At 31.5% G+C, this 18021-nt stretch overlaps 2 protein-coding genes across 2 annotated transcripts; both read right to left on the bottom strand.

The window, feature by feature from the left end:
• Positions 1 to 204: 204 nt before the first annotated feature.
• On the bottom strand, positions 205 to 1380 carry LOC112751417 (cyclin-dependent protein kinase inhibitor SMR6-like). Its single transcript, XM_025800553.3, has one exon. It carries the CDS (start codon positions 901 to 903, stop codon positions 577 to 579), a length of 327 nt encoding a protein of 108 aa, XP_025656338.1. The 5' UTR covers positions 904 to 1380; the 3' UTR covers positions 205 to 576.
• Positions 1381 to 16483: 15103 nt separating this feature from the next.
• On the bottom strand, positions 16484 to 17876 carry LOC140179022 (uncharacterized). Its single transcript, XM_072217254.1, has one exon. It carries the CDS (start codon positions 17874 to 17876, stop codon positions 16740 to 16742), a length of 1137 nt encoding a protein of 378 aa, XP_072073355.1. The 3' UTR covers positions 16484 to 16739.
• Positions 17877 to 18021: the final 145 nt, after the last annotated feature.

Raw genomic sequence — 18021 nt, 5'->3', positions numbered from 1 at the left:
AAAAAATTAGAATAGAATAGAATGCTCATGAGACAAGCCCCCTCGGCTAGTTTTACTTAACACTGCAAACAGGAAAGCACAAAAACCAAGAACAACACCATTGGCTCTTAAACTTTCACACACGCAAGGAGAAATAGTAATAATATTCGATGCTCTTCATTTCACCGACAAAATCTACTACCATAACTAATGCTTGCTTCATGCTTATTAGAAGACTCAAATTATATAATAATTAATTAAAAAATATAAGAAACTTCTCATTAAATCAAAACAGAAATTAAACTAACTAAAACTACATAGCACCTAAATACCTAATCAAATTAAGCAAATAAACCAAGGAAACAAAAAAAAAAAAAACTAAAAACCCTAAAAAAGACTACAACTTTTCACTCTATACAGAAATTCAGCATTCAGATTTCATAGCCAAATTACAAAAAACACATGGAAAATAAACATAGCATAACTCCTTTTAAACTCAATCCATCAGCTTCATTGGTGGCACTTTTTTTTCTTCATACCATTTGGTAAAATCTTTGTAGTAGTTGTTGTTGTTAGTTGAATGAGCATCGAAAATTTTCATTTAGCTTTCTCAACTTTGCACTTGAACACTGTTTCCAAATCAGGAGGGTTGAAGAACTCTCTAACGCCATTGAAGCTGCTATTGTGACACCTTGAAGGCCGTCGCTTCCGTGGCGGCGGAGGCGGCGCCAACTTCTTCGGTATCCTCGATTCCTTCGCCGTCGGTGTCGTCGAAAACTCAAACTCCACCTCCTCCTCTTCTTCTTGGTGTCTCTCTTTTACCTTCGTGTTTATTGGTTTCAAAGAACGAACAGAGAATCCTGCAATTACCCACTTCTTCGCTTCCGATTCAGCGTCTCCTTGCGTCTTCTTCGAAAACCCCATTGAGATTCAATCACCCTTTTGGCTAAAGTTTTCAGCTTTGAATTCGATTTTTGCCGAACCACAAGAAAGAAAGAATGGGTGTTGATCAGAACCAAAGGGGAAAAAAAAAAACAGAGGGACAATAACAAGAACAAGAAAAAAAGATGGATTTTTTAATGGAGATAAGAAGAGAGGGATGCAAAGGGTGTTTGAAAAGAAAGGATTTTGGGTGGAATCAGAACAAGTTAGGAAGAAAAATTTTCTGGGTGCTTAAGGAGAATAAGAGAAAAGGGTTTCTCTTTGTAAGAGAGAGAGAGAATAGAAGATTTGAGTTATGAAAAATGTAATAAGAAAGAAAGAATGAGGAGCAAAATAAATAAAAAGGGTCGAGTTTTCTCGTGGGGAAAACGAAAATCAGAAAGCAAAAAATTTTCTCAGAAAGAAAGTTGAAGAAAGGTTGGGAATATGAGAGAGAGAAAGAGTACTGCCCGGGCTTTTACGGGCAGCCAGAGAGAAGGCAAATTTTTGGCGCCAAAATTTCATTGGTTTTGGCAGCAACGGTTCTATTTCCCGCCACGATTTTTCATTCATGTTAATTTCCCATTTTACCCTTGGTTCTTTTTTTCATTAATTAATTCAACTAAATATTATGTATTTATTTTTTCTAGGAAATAATGGTGGTGCAGGGAGTCTGGGCAGAATGACCGGCGTGACAGGGAAGGCAAGAAATAGAAATGATGCGACGTCGTTTGACGAAGGCTATCAATCATGATCATGTCACGTGGGGCCACCATGGAATATAACACTGAATTGCATTGCAAATTTGTAACATGCACGTGCATTGCAGGGTTACACTATACAACACGTACTCACCCAAAATGGAAATTCAAATCCCTAAAATTTGAGCACTTCTCTTTTTTTCTAAAATGTCTTGCCGAAATTTAAATTTTGAATTCATAAACCTCAACACCAAAATAATCCAGTGTTGGATATGCTGGGTAAGAGTAAGATATTTGACCTTTAAAATATTGATTTTGTTATAAAAATGTTTTGAAAGATAAAAATGGTATTTTTTTTATGGGGCTCCTTAGATTTTACCTTTATCTCAATACAAAAACTTAAAATTTTATTATTCAATTCATTAAGTAGAATTAGTAAAGCTGCTATCTTTTACCTAATACTATTTGGGTTCTTGAACTTAGGATTGGAAATTTGTATATCAGTCGCATATTTTCGCATCGGCTTAGTTTTGTAAAATTTTTACGTTTTTAAAATAATTTATAAAAATTATTTTTTAAAATGTAATTTTTTAAAAGTTGTATCATTTGTATTTTAATAAGAACAAGTATTATAATTATATTTTATAAAATATATTTTAAAATTAAAAAATATAAAGTAAGAGTTAAATTTTGAAGTTAATTAATATATGAGATTATATTAGACTTTTTAGTTTTATAATAAAGTTTTATATCTAAGTCATTTAATCAATCAAGTTTAATTAAATTGTTATAACCTAATTCAGCTCTATGAACCACTATCTCTAATAACCTTTTGATTTAACGCACCACTATATATAACTGCATTTTTTTATGTAGGTTCCGTTTTTTTTTTCAAATTTTTTCAATGTATTCTATATTTTCTGTGTTCTCTTTCTTTTTTATATTTTTTTCGTTTATGATCAATGCTTTTTGATCTGATTTAAAAATTTTGATCATTTTTTTTAAATAAAGCTGTGAAATAACAAATCAGGTTAATATCGTTTTTGAAATCAGGTTTGAATATGTATTTTATTTTCGAAGATAATGAATGATGTAAGTTTACACCGTCAATTAAACCAGGGCGAATTCGATTATTATTTTGAAACGAATCAAGTGGATGAGATTTTGTTCAAACTTCGTTAATGTAGTTCATTAGTAGTTGATGCTGGTATAGTTATTTTGTCTATGAGTTGAATAGTTTCGTTTTTCTTTATAAAAATCAGTGTTCATGATTAAAGGTTTCAAATTGAATGGAATGTTAGAGTTTTGACTTATTTTTTCGATGAATCTATTTATTTTACATTTAATGGTAGTTTCGATGCATTTTGAAACACAATTTGGTGTAATATATAATTTTTTTTGGTGTCGTGCTTATAAGTTTTCGATATTTTTGTGTCTGTTTATCACAAAAGTTGAGATGACTTTTAACACACTTGAACAAGAAGTTGTTGCCGGCTTTTTCTTCTCCTTCTCATTTTTCCTCATTTTTTTCCCTTTCATTATCGTTATTGTCATCATCGTTGTCTTCTTTTTATATGTATAATAGTTCAAATTCAGAATGCACCGAAATTTCTTAATGATAACGATACACAAACAAACTCAGTTTAAAACAACTTCATATTATAAGTACATCTTATTTAAATAATTCAGAATGCACCAAAATTACTTAATGATAATGACACACAAACAAACTCAGTTCAAAACAAGTTAAGACCAAAAAGTGCACCTTATTTAAATCCAGAATGCACCGAAAATCAAAACTAGAATGCACCAAAATTACTTAATAATGACAACACCCAAACAAACTTAATTTAAAACAAACACAGACCAAAATTTCACTTTATTTAGATCCAGAATGCACTAAAATTACTTAATGATAACTCAAAACTCCTCTTCTTCTTTTTTGTTCTTCTTCTTTTTTTGTTCATTTTTTCCTTCTTGTTTTACCTTCTCATTTACTCACTTAATAAGAATAAAAACAAAAAAATTAAAAAAATGCATAATGATGCAAAATCACTAGGAAGAAGAAGAAGAGGAGAAAAAGAAAAAAAAAACACAGTAACAACAATAAAAGAAGAAGAAGAGAAAGAGGAGAAGAAGAAGGAGAATACGAGAACCGTTTCATGTAGTTGGGTCCTCTCAATTTTTTTTAACACTTAAGGGAATAAAGTGTGATCTCTCACCATTAATTTTATAAGTGAGACAAAAAAATAAATATGAGAAAGAGCAATGAAGGGTGAGATTAAACAATTGATACCATCCAGTTTTTTTTTTTTCACTGGAGAGGATTCACTCCTACACTAATGAATATGATTTTTGCTGGATTGGGACCTACTTAGTTAAATTTAGTTGCTAAAAATTAAAGATTTGGATGCGTAGCATAACTGTTAATTTTATAACACAAACCAACTTTAAAATTTTTTACTTTAGACACTTTCAAAAATATTCATATCTCTTAAAAGCTGCAAGTATAAGCACTTAGACTCAATTTGGATAAACAACTTAATTAAGCTGATTTTGAAAAGATAGCTTAAATAATAAATGACTATATTAAAAGTACCTTATAAATAAATTATTTTGTATTTGGGTTTTTAGTTCTAAAAGTGCTTATTTTAAAAGAAATGTGAAAAAAAAAATTATTATGAGAGAAGACTTTTTTTTTTTTAACTTCTCTATAGGCTCTTAAATAGCTTCTTAAAAAATTACAATTTAATTTTAAAAATTGTACCAAACATTAATACTACTATTTTTCATAAGTTAGAAGCTCAAAAAAATTATTTTAAAAACTTTCTAAGCGAGTTAGTCTTTTTACTTTGTCAAACACAAAATAAAAATTTTGTATTTTCAAAATACAAACACATCTTTAAAAAAAATTACCAAATCAAACTATTATATCAATTCAATTTTCAACAACAGAGTTTAGATATCAAATAAGAAAGACAGAATAAAAATTGGATTCATGAATAAATGGGGTGTTATTTGATTTAGCCAGAAATTGCAATTTAATGGAAACAAGTGAATATGTTGATTGGTGTGTGTAGTTAATGTTTTGCTTTTGTTAGATGTTCAATACAAAGAAAAAGATTAATTAGGCAAGAGCTGCTTCCAGCATGCAGCAAGTGCATATTTAAATATTAAGATTGTACTATCATTTTTCAAAGGAAAAAAGTAAAAATATTCAAAGATAAAAGTATTGTACCCTTTGCAGTGGAGAATAATCAAATATTGAGAATCTCATGAATCATAATGACTATACTAAGAATAATGGGCATATTTATGTTATAATTTATAAAGACATAAAACAAATGGAATCAATGATTATTATGATAAGATAGTAGAAGATCCAAATAATAAAAATAATATTAATTTAAAATAATGTTACACATACAAATTTTTTATAAATTCAATTTAATAAAGTTGATCTAATATTAATAAAAATTATTTTTTTTTTATTTTTACTCATCCAAATTTTATTATTCAACTTAATTAAATTTAGTTCAAAAAAATTGTACGGGTAACATTTTTCTTTTAATTTGTGCTGTGGAAAAGGATTAGTTTTCTTAGTAATATCAAAATTGAATGGGAGTGAATCAGATGATTAATTTTAGTTGCATTGTTTCATCTTATATATATATAGTCTTAGTCTTCATAACTCAGGAACTAGGAACTTAATAATCCGTTTGAGGCATGCTTTCAAATAAATAAAACACTTTCTAAGTCTATATTTTATAATTTCAGCTAAAATTAAAATAGAATCTGTTTAATTTTTCATTTAATTAATAGCTTAAAAATGATGATTTTGACAAAATAATTAGAAATATCAATTAATAAGAACGTGAGCATATAATTGTAATATGCCCATATTTTAAGAGTTGGTCATATAGTATATATTATCCCAATCATATTATATGTACATAAAAAGAATTAACTATTCGTATAGATCATATAACAAATATTTTTTAGTGTGTATTTAACATTTTTTTTATATCATTTGATAGATAAAATTATATTTTTTGTAAGTCTCTTTGAACTAATATATCATAAAATCACCCATCTCATAAATTTAAGTTGATAGGAAAAAGTAATATAAATAGTTATATCTCTAATATTTTTTCTCAAACAAAAATTTTTGTTTGAGTTTGTTTGATTTTTACATAGCCTTTCTTTTCTTTTTTAATTTTATTTGTTTTATACTAATTTTTTCACTTTTTTATTTCACCAAAGATCAAATTCTAAATTTATTAGATATAAAATTCTGATACCATATCATGAAATTACTCATCCTAAAAACTTAAGCTGATACGAGAAAAAACATTAATGATTATATTTCTAACCTAATATATATAACAATGCAACAACAATTTTCATTATTTTGAGAGTTGAAAAAAAATTATATATCTATTTTTATGTTTTGCAAAAAGACAAGACAACTAACCGGCAAAAGAAACATATAGCTAGGAAGAATGCAAAGAGGCTAAAATGAAATAGGTTAGGACATAGATACACTGTAGTTAAATTAAATATGTATATATAGTTCTACACACATAGTATTAAAGAAAAAGGACATAATGTTTGAATAAAACTAAATGTGGTCCATATATAGTTGAAACACTAATTGGACATGGTGATGTACTCATGTGTTGTAGCATAGTATAGTACAATGAACCTTAGCTTTCTTCCAAAACTTAACCTAGATTGATCTAGCTACTTGCTTTCATCATCAACCAATATTGTAGACTCCTCAAAATACTACCTTAATTTATGCTACAATGTACGTGCTATATATGTAGCATAAATTGAGGGAAGAAAAAATGTTTAAGCTTATAGTTGCAAATTAATTAAGAGGATGATGGAGTTGGAAAAAAAAAAAAAAAAAACCATTGTGTAGTTCTAACGGCCATGATTTAAGGCTCTCAGGATACCCCATGTTATTGTGAAGTTGCAAACTGCAAAGTTAAGAGTCTTTTTTTCTCAGTAGTGTCAGTGTCAGGGCATACATTGCTCAAAACAATTATGGGACGATATTATTAGGTAGCTTCTTTATATAATTTTTTGTCTTAAAAATTTCTTAAAAATTTTAAAAATATTTATAAGTTTTATTTTGTTTAAATTTTTTTTGTTTATATAAAATCTATTCTTAAATCTTAACGGTAAAATTTTTAAAAATTTTATAATTAATCTAATAATAATATATGATAATTATTTTTTATTTACTTGTGTTGATAGTTGGTCTTATTTTTTAAAAAATTAGCTGTTAAGAGTATATGTGATGTAAATAAAAAATTTTTGGGATAAAATTCAAACAAAATAAAATTTAAGAGTATTTTTTAAATTTTTAACAAATTTTAAAGACAAAAGATATATTTTATCCTAATATATATTTTGATGATATTTGTAACAATTCAATTAAATATCACACCGTTTAAAGATTTTTAATTCGTGTAATTATTTTAAAAAAAGGTTAACTATTGGATTAGAAATTCAAATGTTATAGTAGATTATATTTAAAAGTTTTATGTTAATTTAAAATTATTTGTTATGTTTTTTATGCACTGAAATATTAATGTAAGATATTTCTAATTCAAATTCAATTACATATTTATTGATGACGGGTTTTGGTAAAATTTAGTATAAATAATTTTTATTATCTGTTATTATATTATTGTGATTCAATGATTAAATTGATAAAATATAGATTCTATAAAAAATATGAACGATATAACTTTACTTAAATTGACTTCGAAGTAAAAACTACAAAACGTGAAAAAAAAAAAAAAGAGTAGTTTTAAATTTTATGAAAATTAGCATAAGAAATAAGACAGAAATTATCTTTAATATGAAGATGAATATGATATTTTGGTTGAATATTGATATTTGAAGTGTATTAAAGTATTATAGATGTGTAAATAATATGTCTTACGTGTTGGCCAAAATATTGACACGTATCTAACATGTATTTTTTATGTTGACTCTCTATCTATAAAATTTACCTACTTAATTATACCAAATAATCTTATTTTCAACAAAAATACTAATATTTTTTTATATAAAAAAAAATTAGTCGAAATAAGATACATTTTATAATTATTTTAAAAGAAGTTATCATAATAGCCTGCTTTCTGTAAAGAGAACTATAGAACCTAAACCTAGATTGAAAAAAAAGGCTAAACAAATTGTAGTGAAACTAAAACTATTCCTATAATAATAAAACTAAAAATAAAATATAAAAAAATCAGGGAAGAGTTGTCCCTTGTGCATATATGGTAAGCTATAATAAATTAATAACTATAGCTTGCAAACATAGAAGAATTACAATTTACAAGTGAGGGAACGATAAATTGATAAAGCTTGATTAAAGTTATATTCCACCAATCAATAAGAATGAGTGAAATGGCAATAAAGGAATAAATTATTGCTACATTTTAAATAATCAAAGCTTCCATATTTTATATTTTTATTCTCCCAAAGTAAGTGTATTATTAAGCACTTTTTCGGTTTTTCCAACCAAATTCTAATTCAAACAAGTAAACTATTACAGTATTACCTATGGTAGCGTTTGGTGGAGAGACAGAGACGGAAAGACTGAGACTGAGAGACAAAGACTAAGAGACAAGGATTGAAATAAATCTCAGTATTCTGTTTGGTGCAAAATGGGAGACAGGAATTAAAACAAGAATGAAATTCTAATTTAATTTGTACAAAGGGTAAAATTGGAATTAATTAATTGAAATGAACGTATTTTAGGTATAAAATGTTATTAAAGTTTCAGTCTCCATCTCTAAAAATTTCAGTCCCCTATGTCCCTACTTTTTGGAAGTACTGAAATACTGAAATTTTAGAGACAGAGACAGAAATTTTAGTACCAATCTCTGAACTAACAAACACGATACTGAGTCTCAGTCTCTCAGTCTCTGTCTCAGTACCTCAAAACAAACGCTACCTATGTGTCAAAGTAACCTTGGTCACGGTTCACCTCAGCAAATAAACTATCAACTTTTAAATTTTTTTTAAGGAAAAAAAAAGTACAGTTGAATCATGAATGTCAAAGCTGGAGGCTCATGCTATGTGTCAAGAAATGTGTTTTAAAAAATAATAATAAACAAAATAAAAAAAACTTGAGCTATTAAAGATAGATTTGTTTATTACTTTATTCTTAATCCAAAGATAATCGTTTTATTCATAAATTTATTGTTTAGTTTTCTTCCATTTAACCCTATGGTCTTCTTCTACTTGATTTTCAGCTCATTTTCCATTCTCTTTTATATATATATATATATATATATATATATATATATATATATATATATATATATATATATATATATAAATTTCCTATTTCCCGAAGTTGAGTTATGTACGGAGAAACAACGCAGAAACTAAGAAATTAATTAATAAGCAATAACACCAACTGCAATGAGTAAGCCAATTAATCAAGACAGATAAAATTTAGGGTTAATTTGGTAAAGTTTTTATTTTTTAAATGCTATAATATTTATGTTTAGTAAATTAAATTAAAAATAACTTTTAATAAATACAAGCAACAATAATAATTATATTTGGTAAAATAGTTTTTAAAATTTAAAAGTATTACGATAGACATAAATATAAGTATTAAATTTGAAAATTAGTTAACATATGAGGTTATATTAAATTTTTAAATTTTGAAAAGTACAAACCAACTTTAAAAAACTCTAAGTGCTTTTATACTCCGATCTTTTAAAAATTACAAGTACAAGCACATGACATTTTTTATTTACCAAACACAAAATGAAGAATTTGAGTTTTTAAAAAATACAAGCACCTAGGTATTAAAATAAAAAAAATTATAATTTAAAATTATAATTTTCGTAAAATTATAAAATTTTGAATTTTTAATGACTTGTAGAAAATATTTTTAATTATTATTTTTAATATTTTATAGAAAATATTTATAATTATTATTTTTAGAAAATGTTTGATTTTTAATTAGTTCAGAGTATGATTTTATTTTCTTCTTTTACATCCATGTTTGAATGTAAATTTAAATGCCAATAAAGTGAACAAGAAAATCTTATTGGTAAATTTGTTCACATGAGTTAACATATATATCTTATTTAACTTGTGAATTTTTGTTTTACGTAAAACGAATGTAGAAAAAGTGTTACGAGTTTAAGTAACAACGATTTAAAAATATGTAGCTTAAGATAGTAGTGTTTGCTTAACTAGATTATAAACAGATGGTTATTACTAAAGAAAATATTGCGATATGTGGTAATACGTATTTTCCGGCGGTGTATTTAAACAAAACCGCCGCAAAATGTAAAACAATAACTCACCCGACGGTACATATAGCGGCGGTTCGAGAAAAATCGCCGCTAAATGTAGTCCTTATTGTAACCCCAACCAATAACCGCTGCTATATGTGCCGCAGGTTGCTGTTTTGCGACGGTTTTATAAAATCACCAAATTTTCGCTGCTATCTGCCGGAATTGTTGTAGTGCCTTTTCAAAAAGTTTTACCAAACCAAACCTTAGAATGAAAATTTAATTTCAATAAGTTTCTCGACTCAAGCTATTCTCCAAATACAAAGAACAACAGGACAGGACTGTTTAATTTGGGATAAAGATTGAAAAGATACTTATACGATTAATTATGGTTATCAGTTAGTATTTCAATCCTTCCATTCACCACTAGAATTTTTTTTGGAGATATTTAAACAAAAAGATATGCGACGATTAATTTGGAGACTCAAAACTCCAACCAAAATCCGAAATTATTATAGAAGTCAGCACACGAAAGAATTCCTGTGAAATAAAAAGTTAGCTTCAAAATGCCAACAATTTCAGCCACATGCCTTATATGCAACTTGGAAGATAAAACTGTAATGCATTGTTTGATCTATTGTCAAGAGTCGTTTCAATAACTCTGGAATGAAATTGAAGCCCTCACATTACCTGGCGACAACTCAAATTTCCGAAAAATAGTAGAGGAACATGGCTCAAAGATTTGGAAATGGCTCGGTTGAAAAAATAATGAAAAGCCTATTTGCTGCTACTCTCTGAAAAATCTGGGATGCGAGGAACCAAAAGATGTTTGAGAACAAGGTGGTGACGAGTAAGGGTGTTCGCGGTACGGTTTGGATCGGTTGAGTAAAAAACTCATCCAATCCGAACACTAATTTTATTTGCATTGCGGTTTGGATTGGATGATTTTTTTTTTGAAAAAATTCAATTCGCTCCGATCCAATTTCAAGCAGTTTGAATTGGATTGAATTTGCGGTTTTATAAATTTAAAAAAATTAATTAAATACATATAATAAGTCTCAATATCAAATTTTAAATAATCAACAATGACATAATAAGTCTCAACAATATCTTAAAAAGCCAACGATAACATGCAATAGAAATAAAATTATTGGTTAGTGAATATAAATAAATAAATAACATTTTGAACATAAAAAATGTATAACAAATGGAATATGTTATAAGTATAATTATAAATAATTAAATATAATGATAAAATAATAATATTATAGCACATTGTGCGGTTTGAATTGGATTAGATCAGTTATGAAAAGTTAATTTAAAATTTCGATCCGATCCAACGGTTTGTAAAAAATATAATCCAATCAAATTCGAATTAGTACAATTTTAATCGATTTTTTGTTTGAATTGGATTGGATAAACAGTTTAATTTAGATCGGTCTGGATTTGAACACCCCTAATAACGAGCTCTAAAATTATCTTAGCAGCAAAAAGACTTATGAAAGTACTATGGCCTGTTTGCTGTGAATATATATATCTTATTATCTTTTAGATGTTAAAATTAATTTATATAGTGATATACCATTTTTTTATTCTGTTATCCTATTTGGACCAAATATTTACATTTTATTCCAATAAATAAAAATTCTGACTTAAAAAAAAAAAGAAAGATTGAGTTATATATTTGAATTTGAATTTTCTAAAGTTTGAATTTCACTTTAAAGAGTAAAGTGTAATCTCTCCATTTATTTTATAGATGGGACCAAGAATAAATATGAAAGAGAAACCATTTAAGGGTAAAAGATCACACTTTACAATCTATAGTACAAATTTAAAATTTAGAGAATCTAAATTCTATGTATTTAATAACATTTTTTTGTTAAACATCGGGGCTAAGAGTCCAAAAAGGATTACAAAACTGAGATTAATATGGGGATAGAAATTCCTCTACAATCATCATTTAGAATGAGCTGTAAAGCGGGGGAAGGGAGGTCTACAAATTGAAAGCCTGGAGGACACTTAAGACTCTCCTTAGCCAAGAAATCTGCACCTCTATTGCCTTTACGAAAGGTGTGCCTGAATTCAATCATCCATTCTCTATTTATTAGACCATCAATACTTCTGATTATGGGATCAGGTTGGTCTCTGTGCTTGCTCTTGTTAGAAATCAAATCCAGGACAACACTCGAATCCATCTCCACAACAACTTTTCTAAATCCAAGTTCCCATGTCATATTAAGGCCATTTCTCAAACCCCACATCTCTGCTTGAGAAGCAGAGCAAGTACCAATATTGTGCATAAATCCTGCTACCCATCTGCCGTGTTCATCTCTAATGAGTCCTCCGCATCCAGCAAATTCCGGGTTTCCTAGAGAGGAACCATCTGTATTGATTTTGATCCATCCGTGTGGTGGGGGGTTCCACCGGATTTCTGCCTCAATTTTCATTATTCTTCCTTTAATGCTCAAATCTCTTTGAAATGCTGCATGCACTGAATTTATAAAGTTATATATCACTGGTCGAGCATCTTCCGGTCTTTTAAAAGGTGGATCGAAGATTTCACGGTTCCTCCAATTCTAGAGCATCCAGGTAGAGATAAGAAAATCTGAAGTCCAATCTTTTTGGTTGTGGTTTCCAATTTGTTCAGTCAAATTCCAACGAAACCAGACATCGAAGGGAGCTCTAAAGAAAAATTGTACCTTAGAAGGGTGAATTAAACGTGTCCATAAACTTGACGCACTAGGGCAGTCTCTCAAAACGTGTTCCAAGGTTTCCGGGCATCCATTGCATATGTGACAATATGGGGAGACGCCAAAAAGACGTGCACGACGTTCTGAGGTTAGGAGTTTTTTGTGTAAGGCCAACCAGTTAAACATTTTAATTCTTTGAGGCCCTTTCCACCTCCAAAGGAGTTCCCAAATTCCATGCTGTACTCCTCGGGCTTGATAGATGCTTTTGTAAGCGCTTGAAATCGAAAAGTCTCCATGAGAGTTAAGGCCCCACATTATTTTGTCTGTCCCTATATCTTCACTGGGGGGCATTTGAGCTCTGATCTTTTCAACAATGTTCATCGGAAGAAGTTGACAAAGCAAATGTATGTTCCAATTTTCATCTGGGAGCACATATTTCGTGGCTTTGCAGTTAGTGTTATCTGCTTCAATAAGTGTCATCGTGTATTCCAGCAGAGGATTTTCCTTTCTAATCCATATGTCCTTCCAAAAGCAAATATATTGGCCATTGCCCATAGCAAAGATGACATTGTCTCGAACCTGATTCCAAAGTTTATACATGTTACGCCACAGGTCTGAATCATTAGAGATATAGGAAATTCCTGCAGAAGATTTTTGCCCCTTTCATACTTCCCATAAAGGACTGAAACCCATAGCTCATCTGGCTTGTTAAAACCCTCTAAAGAGTTTTCATAATAAAGGCGTCATTCATGCATGAAAGCTTTCTAAACCCCAGGCCCCCCAGTTCAGGGGGTTTACACAGAAGCTCCCATCTCACAGCGTGCATTCTTCTTCTATTGGCTTTCTCCCCCCAAATAAATTGGCGTTGTAATCTCTCTACCTCATCACAAACTCCTTTTGGTATGCGAGCATAACTCATATCAAAGTTTAAGATTGGCCCTATAACAAATTTGGCAAGAGTGACCCGTCCTGCTAGAGATAGACAGTTAATCTTCCACCCTTTCAACTTGTTTCTTACTCTGTCAATAGCCGATTTATACCTCTCCTTCCCCCTTCTTTGATTAGTGAACAAGGCCCCCAAGTAGCGTCCCAAACAGTCTACTTCTTTAAATCCATTTCTTCCTTTAATATATTCCCTAGTCCCAGTTTCAACATTTTTTGAGAAGTATACTGAGGTCTTGTTTGCATTTATTTTTAGGCCAGATGCTAGAGTAAAGGAGTTTAGCGTTTGCATAACAACCTCTATTTGCTTGCTGGAAGCTTCTGTGAAAAGAAGAAGATCATCGGCAAATAACAGGTGGGATATAGGAGGGCCGTCTCTTCCAGCATTCATAGGCTTCCATTCACCGCTTTCCACTTGTTCTTCTATAGCTTGAGATAATTTATCAACAGCAACAACAAAGAGATAAGGAAAAGATTGGGTTTCCTTGCCTAATACCCCTAGACGGTTGAAAAAAATCTGATTTGCATCCATTCCATAGCAAAGAATAAGAAACTGATGAGACGCAAGCCATTATGATTTTCACCATCTGAGTCAGAATACCAAACTCTCTTAGGCAGCCTTGTAAAAACTCCCAATTCAATCTATCATAGGCTTTCTCAAAGTTTATTTTGATGGCCATAAACTTGTTTTTCCCCTTCAACTTCTTCATAGTGTGCACCATTTCCTTAGCAATAATAATGTTGTCATGTATCACCCTTGCCGGTATAAAGCTTGACTGATTTGGTGCGATCCTGTCTTTAAGTGTGGGTTTAATTCTTTCTACCAGGATTTTTGTTAGGCATTTGTAAACCACATTGCATAGAGCAATTGGCCGGAATTGAACAATGAACTCAGGCTGTTGGACTTTTGGAATAAGGGCAATGAGTGTTTTGTTGACAATGCCTATATTTTTCGGATCTATCCACATCATGGAAATAAATTGACAAAGGGAAGGTATAATGGCATACCACTGGTCTTGGAAGAAGTATGCTGGAAAGCCATCTTCACCCGGTGCCTTGAAAGGGCCTATCTTGAATAAAGCTTGTCTAATTTCCTCCGCTGATGGGTATTTCACCATGTTTTTCTGATGAGTAGCATTCATATTTGGATATGTCGTGTTAAGTTGAAATTGAGGCCTATAATGATCCTTTTCCTTGAACAGCTCCTTGAAATAATTGCTAGCTAAACTTTTCATCTCTTCTTGGTCTTCAATCCAAGCTCCATCCTTGCTTCTAAGTTTCACAATACAGTTTTTACGCCTTCTAATAAGAGTTTTTGTATGGTAAAAGCGTGTATTTCGATCTCCATCAACAATCCATTGGTGTCTCGACTTTTGTAGCCAAAAGACCTCCTCCCTATATAGGATAATGTCCAGCTCGCTACTCAGCTCTTTTTCGAGGTCATCTAGGAAAGGATTGGTGCCATAAGAAGGAAAATTTTGAATACCAGCTATCCTGTTAAGAAGCCTTCTTTTTTCCTTAAAGAGGTGTCCAGAAACATCCCTATTCCATTTCTAATATCATCAGAGAGGGACTTTAGGGCCATTGGAATGGTTAGATTCTTTTTCCAAGCTTCACTAACAAAATTATTGAAATTCGGATGAATTTTCCACATTGCTTCAAATCTAAACGGCTTTTCTCCTCTGTCAACTCTGGAGGGAAAAAGATTAGCCATAAGTGGATGATGGTCAGAGTTCACCCTGAGTAAAACTTCAATTCTCGCCTCTTGAAATTTGATCCGCCAAGAAGCGTTAGATAGAGCCCTATCTAACCTTTTAAAGACTCTATCTAAACCCTCCCTAACTCCACCTTTCCAAGTGAACTTAGTACCAACAGAACCTAAGTCGATAAGCTTGCAATCTTCAATCTATCTCCAGAAGCGGCGACAAGCGTGAATATCTGTTCTAGCTCCACCCTTCTTTTCTGTATCATCTAGAATATCGTTGAAATCACCTATCAACATCCAAGGGGAATTCATGTTGTTGGCAATGTTCAGCACTTCCTCAGCAAATGCATTTCTAATTCCGTCTTGTGGGCTTGCATAAACCGCAGTGAGGAATCATACACCCTTCTTTCTATCATTCACTTCCATATGCACAAATTGATGGTGTGAGCTAACAATTCTGAGGTTGAGTTCTTATTTACTCCAAAGAACCCAAATGCCACCAAAGAAACCGTTTGCCTCTTCCCTGTGTGCAAACTGAAAGCCTAAATCCCTGACAACTGCATTAGCTTTTTCTCCACTACACTTAGTCTCGAAAAGCAAAACAATATGTGGATTTTTCTGGCGCTTTATTTCTTTGAGAATGCGAATTGACACCTTATTCGCAATCCCTCTTATATTCCAAGCGATAATAATCATTATATGATAGAAGAAAAGAGAGAGTAGGAAGAAACAGAGAAAAGCTACATAGCTCCTCAAGCACATTGCATGTCCTCTAATGTTAGAGGTTCTCCTTCTTGATTCTGTTCTTCACCCTGCAGGCACTGCTGTTCAACTTGCTCAATTGCTTGTATCATCTCATTAGTGTCAATTGTCCCAAAATCCGGGGGTTTTGGTTCTAGAGAGTCTTCTCTTGAGTGAATGTTCTCTCCAGAATCAGTTGCATTTTGAGAATCTGTTTGACTCACCAAACTTTGAGAAATCCAATTTTCATGGAATTTAGTTGGGTGGAAAAGTTGGGCCATATTATGAAGGATTTTTTGTGTGGATTGAGATTGAGAGGTTTGCACATTTTGGGCTGGTTGGAAATTGACGTTGTTTTGTGTTGGAAGCTGGTGGGGGTCAAGTTTTGTGTTCTAGTGGGTGCAGATTAGGCCAAAGTGGTTGGGCTGGGGTTAGAGGCTGTGTTTAAGGGGTGTTAGCGGGCTATATTTTTTTCTGGGCTTTTCGGTCTAGGTGGGTTGGCTTGATTCTTCTTAAAGGTTGTTGTATCCATTATGGTATTCTTTGTCGTTTTCACCGCTTTGTCCTTTGTTCCCCTAACGTCATCCTTCTGAGCCTCATCATTACCGTTGTTTTCATTTAGATTTTCTTCCCTCAGTACTGCAAAACGGGTAGAATGTTCTCCACCCACGTTCCTAGAATCCTTTTCCTTTCTTTTTCCTTCAGAGCTCGTACCTTCCCCATCTTTCAAATATTTCTTGCCACGTGTACTGCGTTGGACCAACATCCAAGGACCATATTACTCCTGATTCTCCTCAATTACCGATTTTCCCTTGTTTTTTCCTGAATTCCCTTGAGCGCCCTCATCTTCAACTTCCATCCTTGTCTGCTGAGCTTCCCCTCCATCCTGTTTGTTATTTTTCAGTAAATCAGGACAAGATCCCTTCTCATGGCCTACTTTACCACACTGAAAGCAAACTTGATGAATGCCTTCATATTCCACAGTGTGAGTTACTCCATTAATCTGGTATTGAGACACCAAAGGATCTACTAGGTTGACCTCCACGCATATCCTAACAAATTTTTCTCTGGAGATTTCAGCAGTATTCATATCCACTTTAAGAGTGCGCCCCACTACGTTTCCAATTTTTTCCAAAATTGTTCTGTTATAGTATTCAATGGAAAGTCCATGTAACCTTATCCAGACCGCTATGTTATCGATAGTGGCAGTATAAGGGTTGAAATCTGGCTTCCAAAATCTAATAGTAAGGTAATGATTTAGAATTTTCCATGGTCCCTCTGTGATAGCAAAATCCAGATCCTCAGAATTATAGAACCTCACTAGAAAAAAATCATTCCCTAAGTCAATGACATCTAAACTCTCCATTTTTTCCCACATAATTTCTAGCCTTCGTTTCATAGCTTGGAGTGATAATCTCCTTCCTAATAACTTAACTATAAGAGAGTCCCACCATTCTTTTCGAATTTCCCTTTTTACAGTCTCACTTATAATTAAATTAAACAGAACAGAAGGGATTTTCTCGATAGTTACCTCTTGGGTGTTCTCTTCATTTTCTTCAACATCTTTCTTTCTTTGTGCCATCATCACATCTTCAGATTCTGTGGGATTGGCTCCTGTCTTCACAATTGAAGCAAAAGATCGGTTGTTCTTGATTTTTTGTGCTTCAACAACATTGTTGGGGCTTAATACACAAACTTCAGCAGATTTGTTTTCTTCCCCCATGGCTTCTTCAGTTATCATCCACTCTTCCACTCTTGGTATCACAGCTGACGTTCCTGAAAATTTTTTCCCTTCACCCGATTTTCGGGCCTTTTTTCCTATTCTGTGGAGGGCTTCACCTTCTTGCCTCATTCGATCTCTCTCACGAGGCTCATGGGAACGAGAGGCTCCCCTTCTCACATAGCCCGCTCTCATCGAAGTCACCGATGTTACGCAGTCAAAGATGGTCACCGTAAGATGTATTTAATAACATATGACTAGTCACATGACGTTTTTCGTTACCTAATTCTTTTTTTTTTAAGGCAAGTTCGTTACCTAAGTTTGGATTCAAATGCACTTC

Source organism: Arachis hypogaea, chromosome 15 (genome assembly GCF_003086295.3).
Source record: "Arachis hypogaea cultivar Tifrunner chromosome 15, arahy.Tifrunner.gnm2.J5K5, whole genome shotgun sequence".
Classification (NCBI taxonomy): Eukaryota; Viridiplantae; Streptophyta; class Magnoliopsida; order Fabales; family Fabaceae; genus Arachis; species Arachis hypogaea.
The sequence above is the reverse complement of the archived record's forward strand: the minus strand, read 5'-3'. Positions and strand labels throughout refer to the sequence as shown.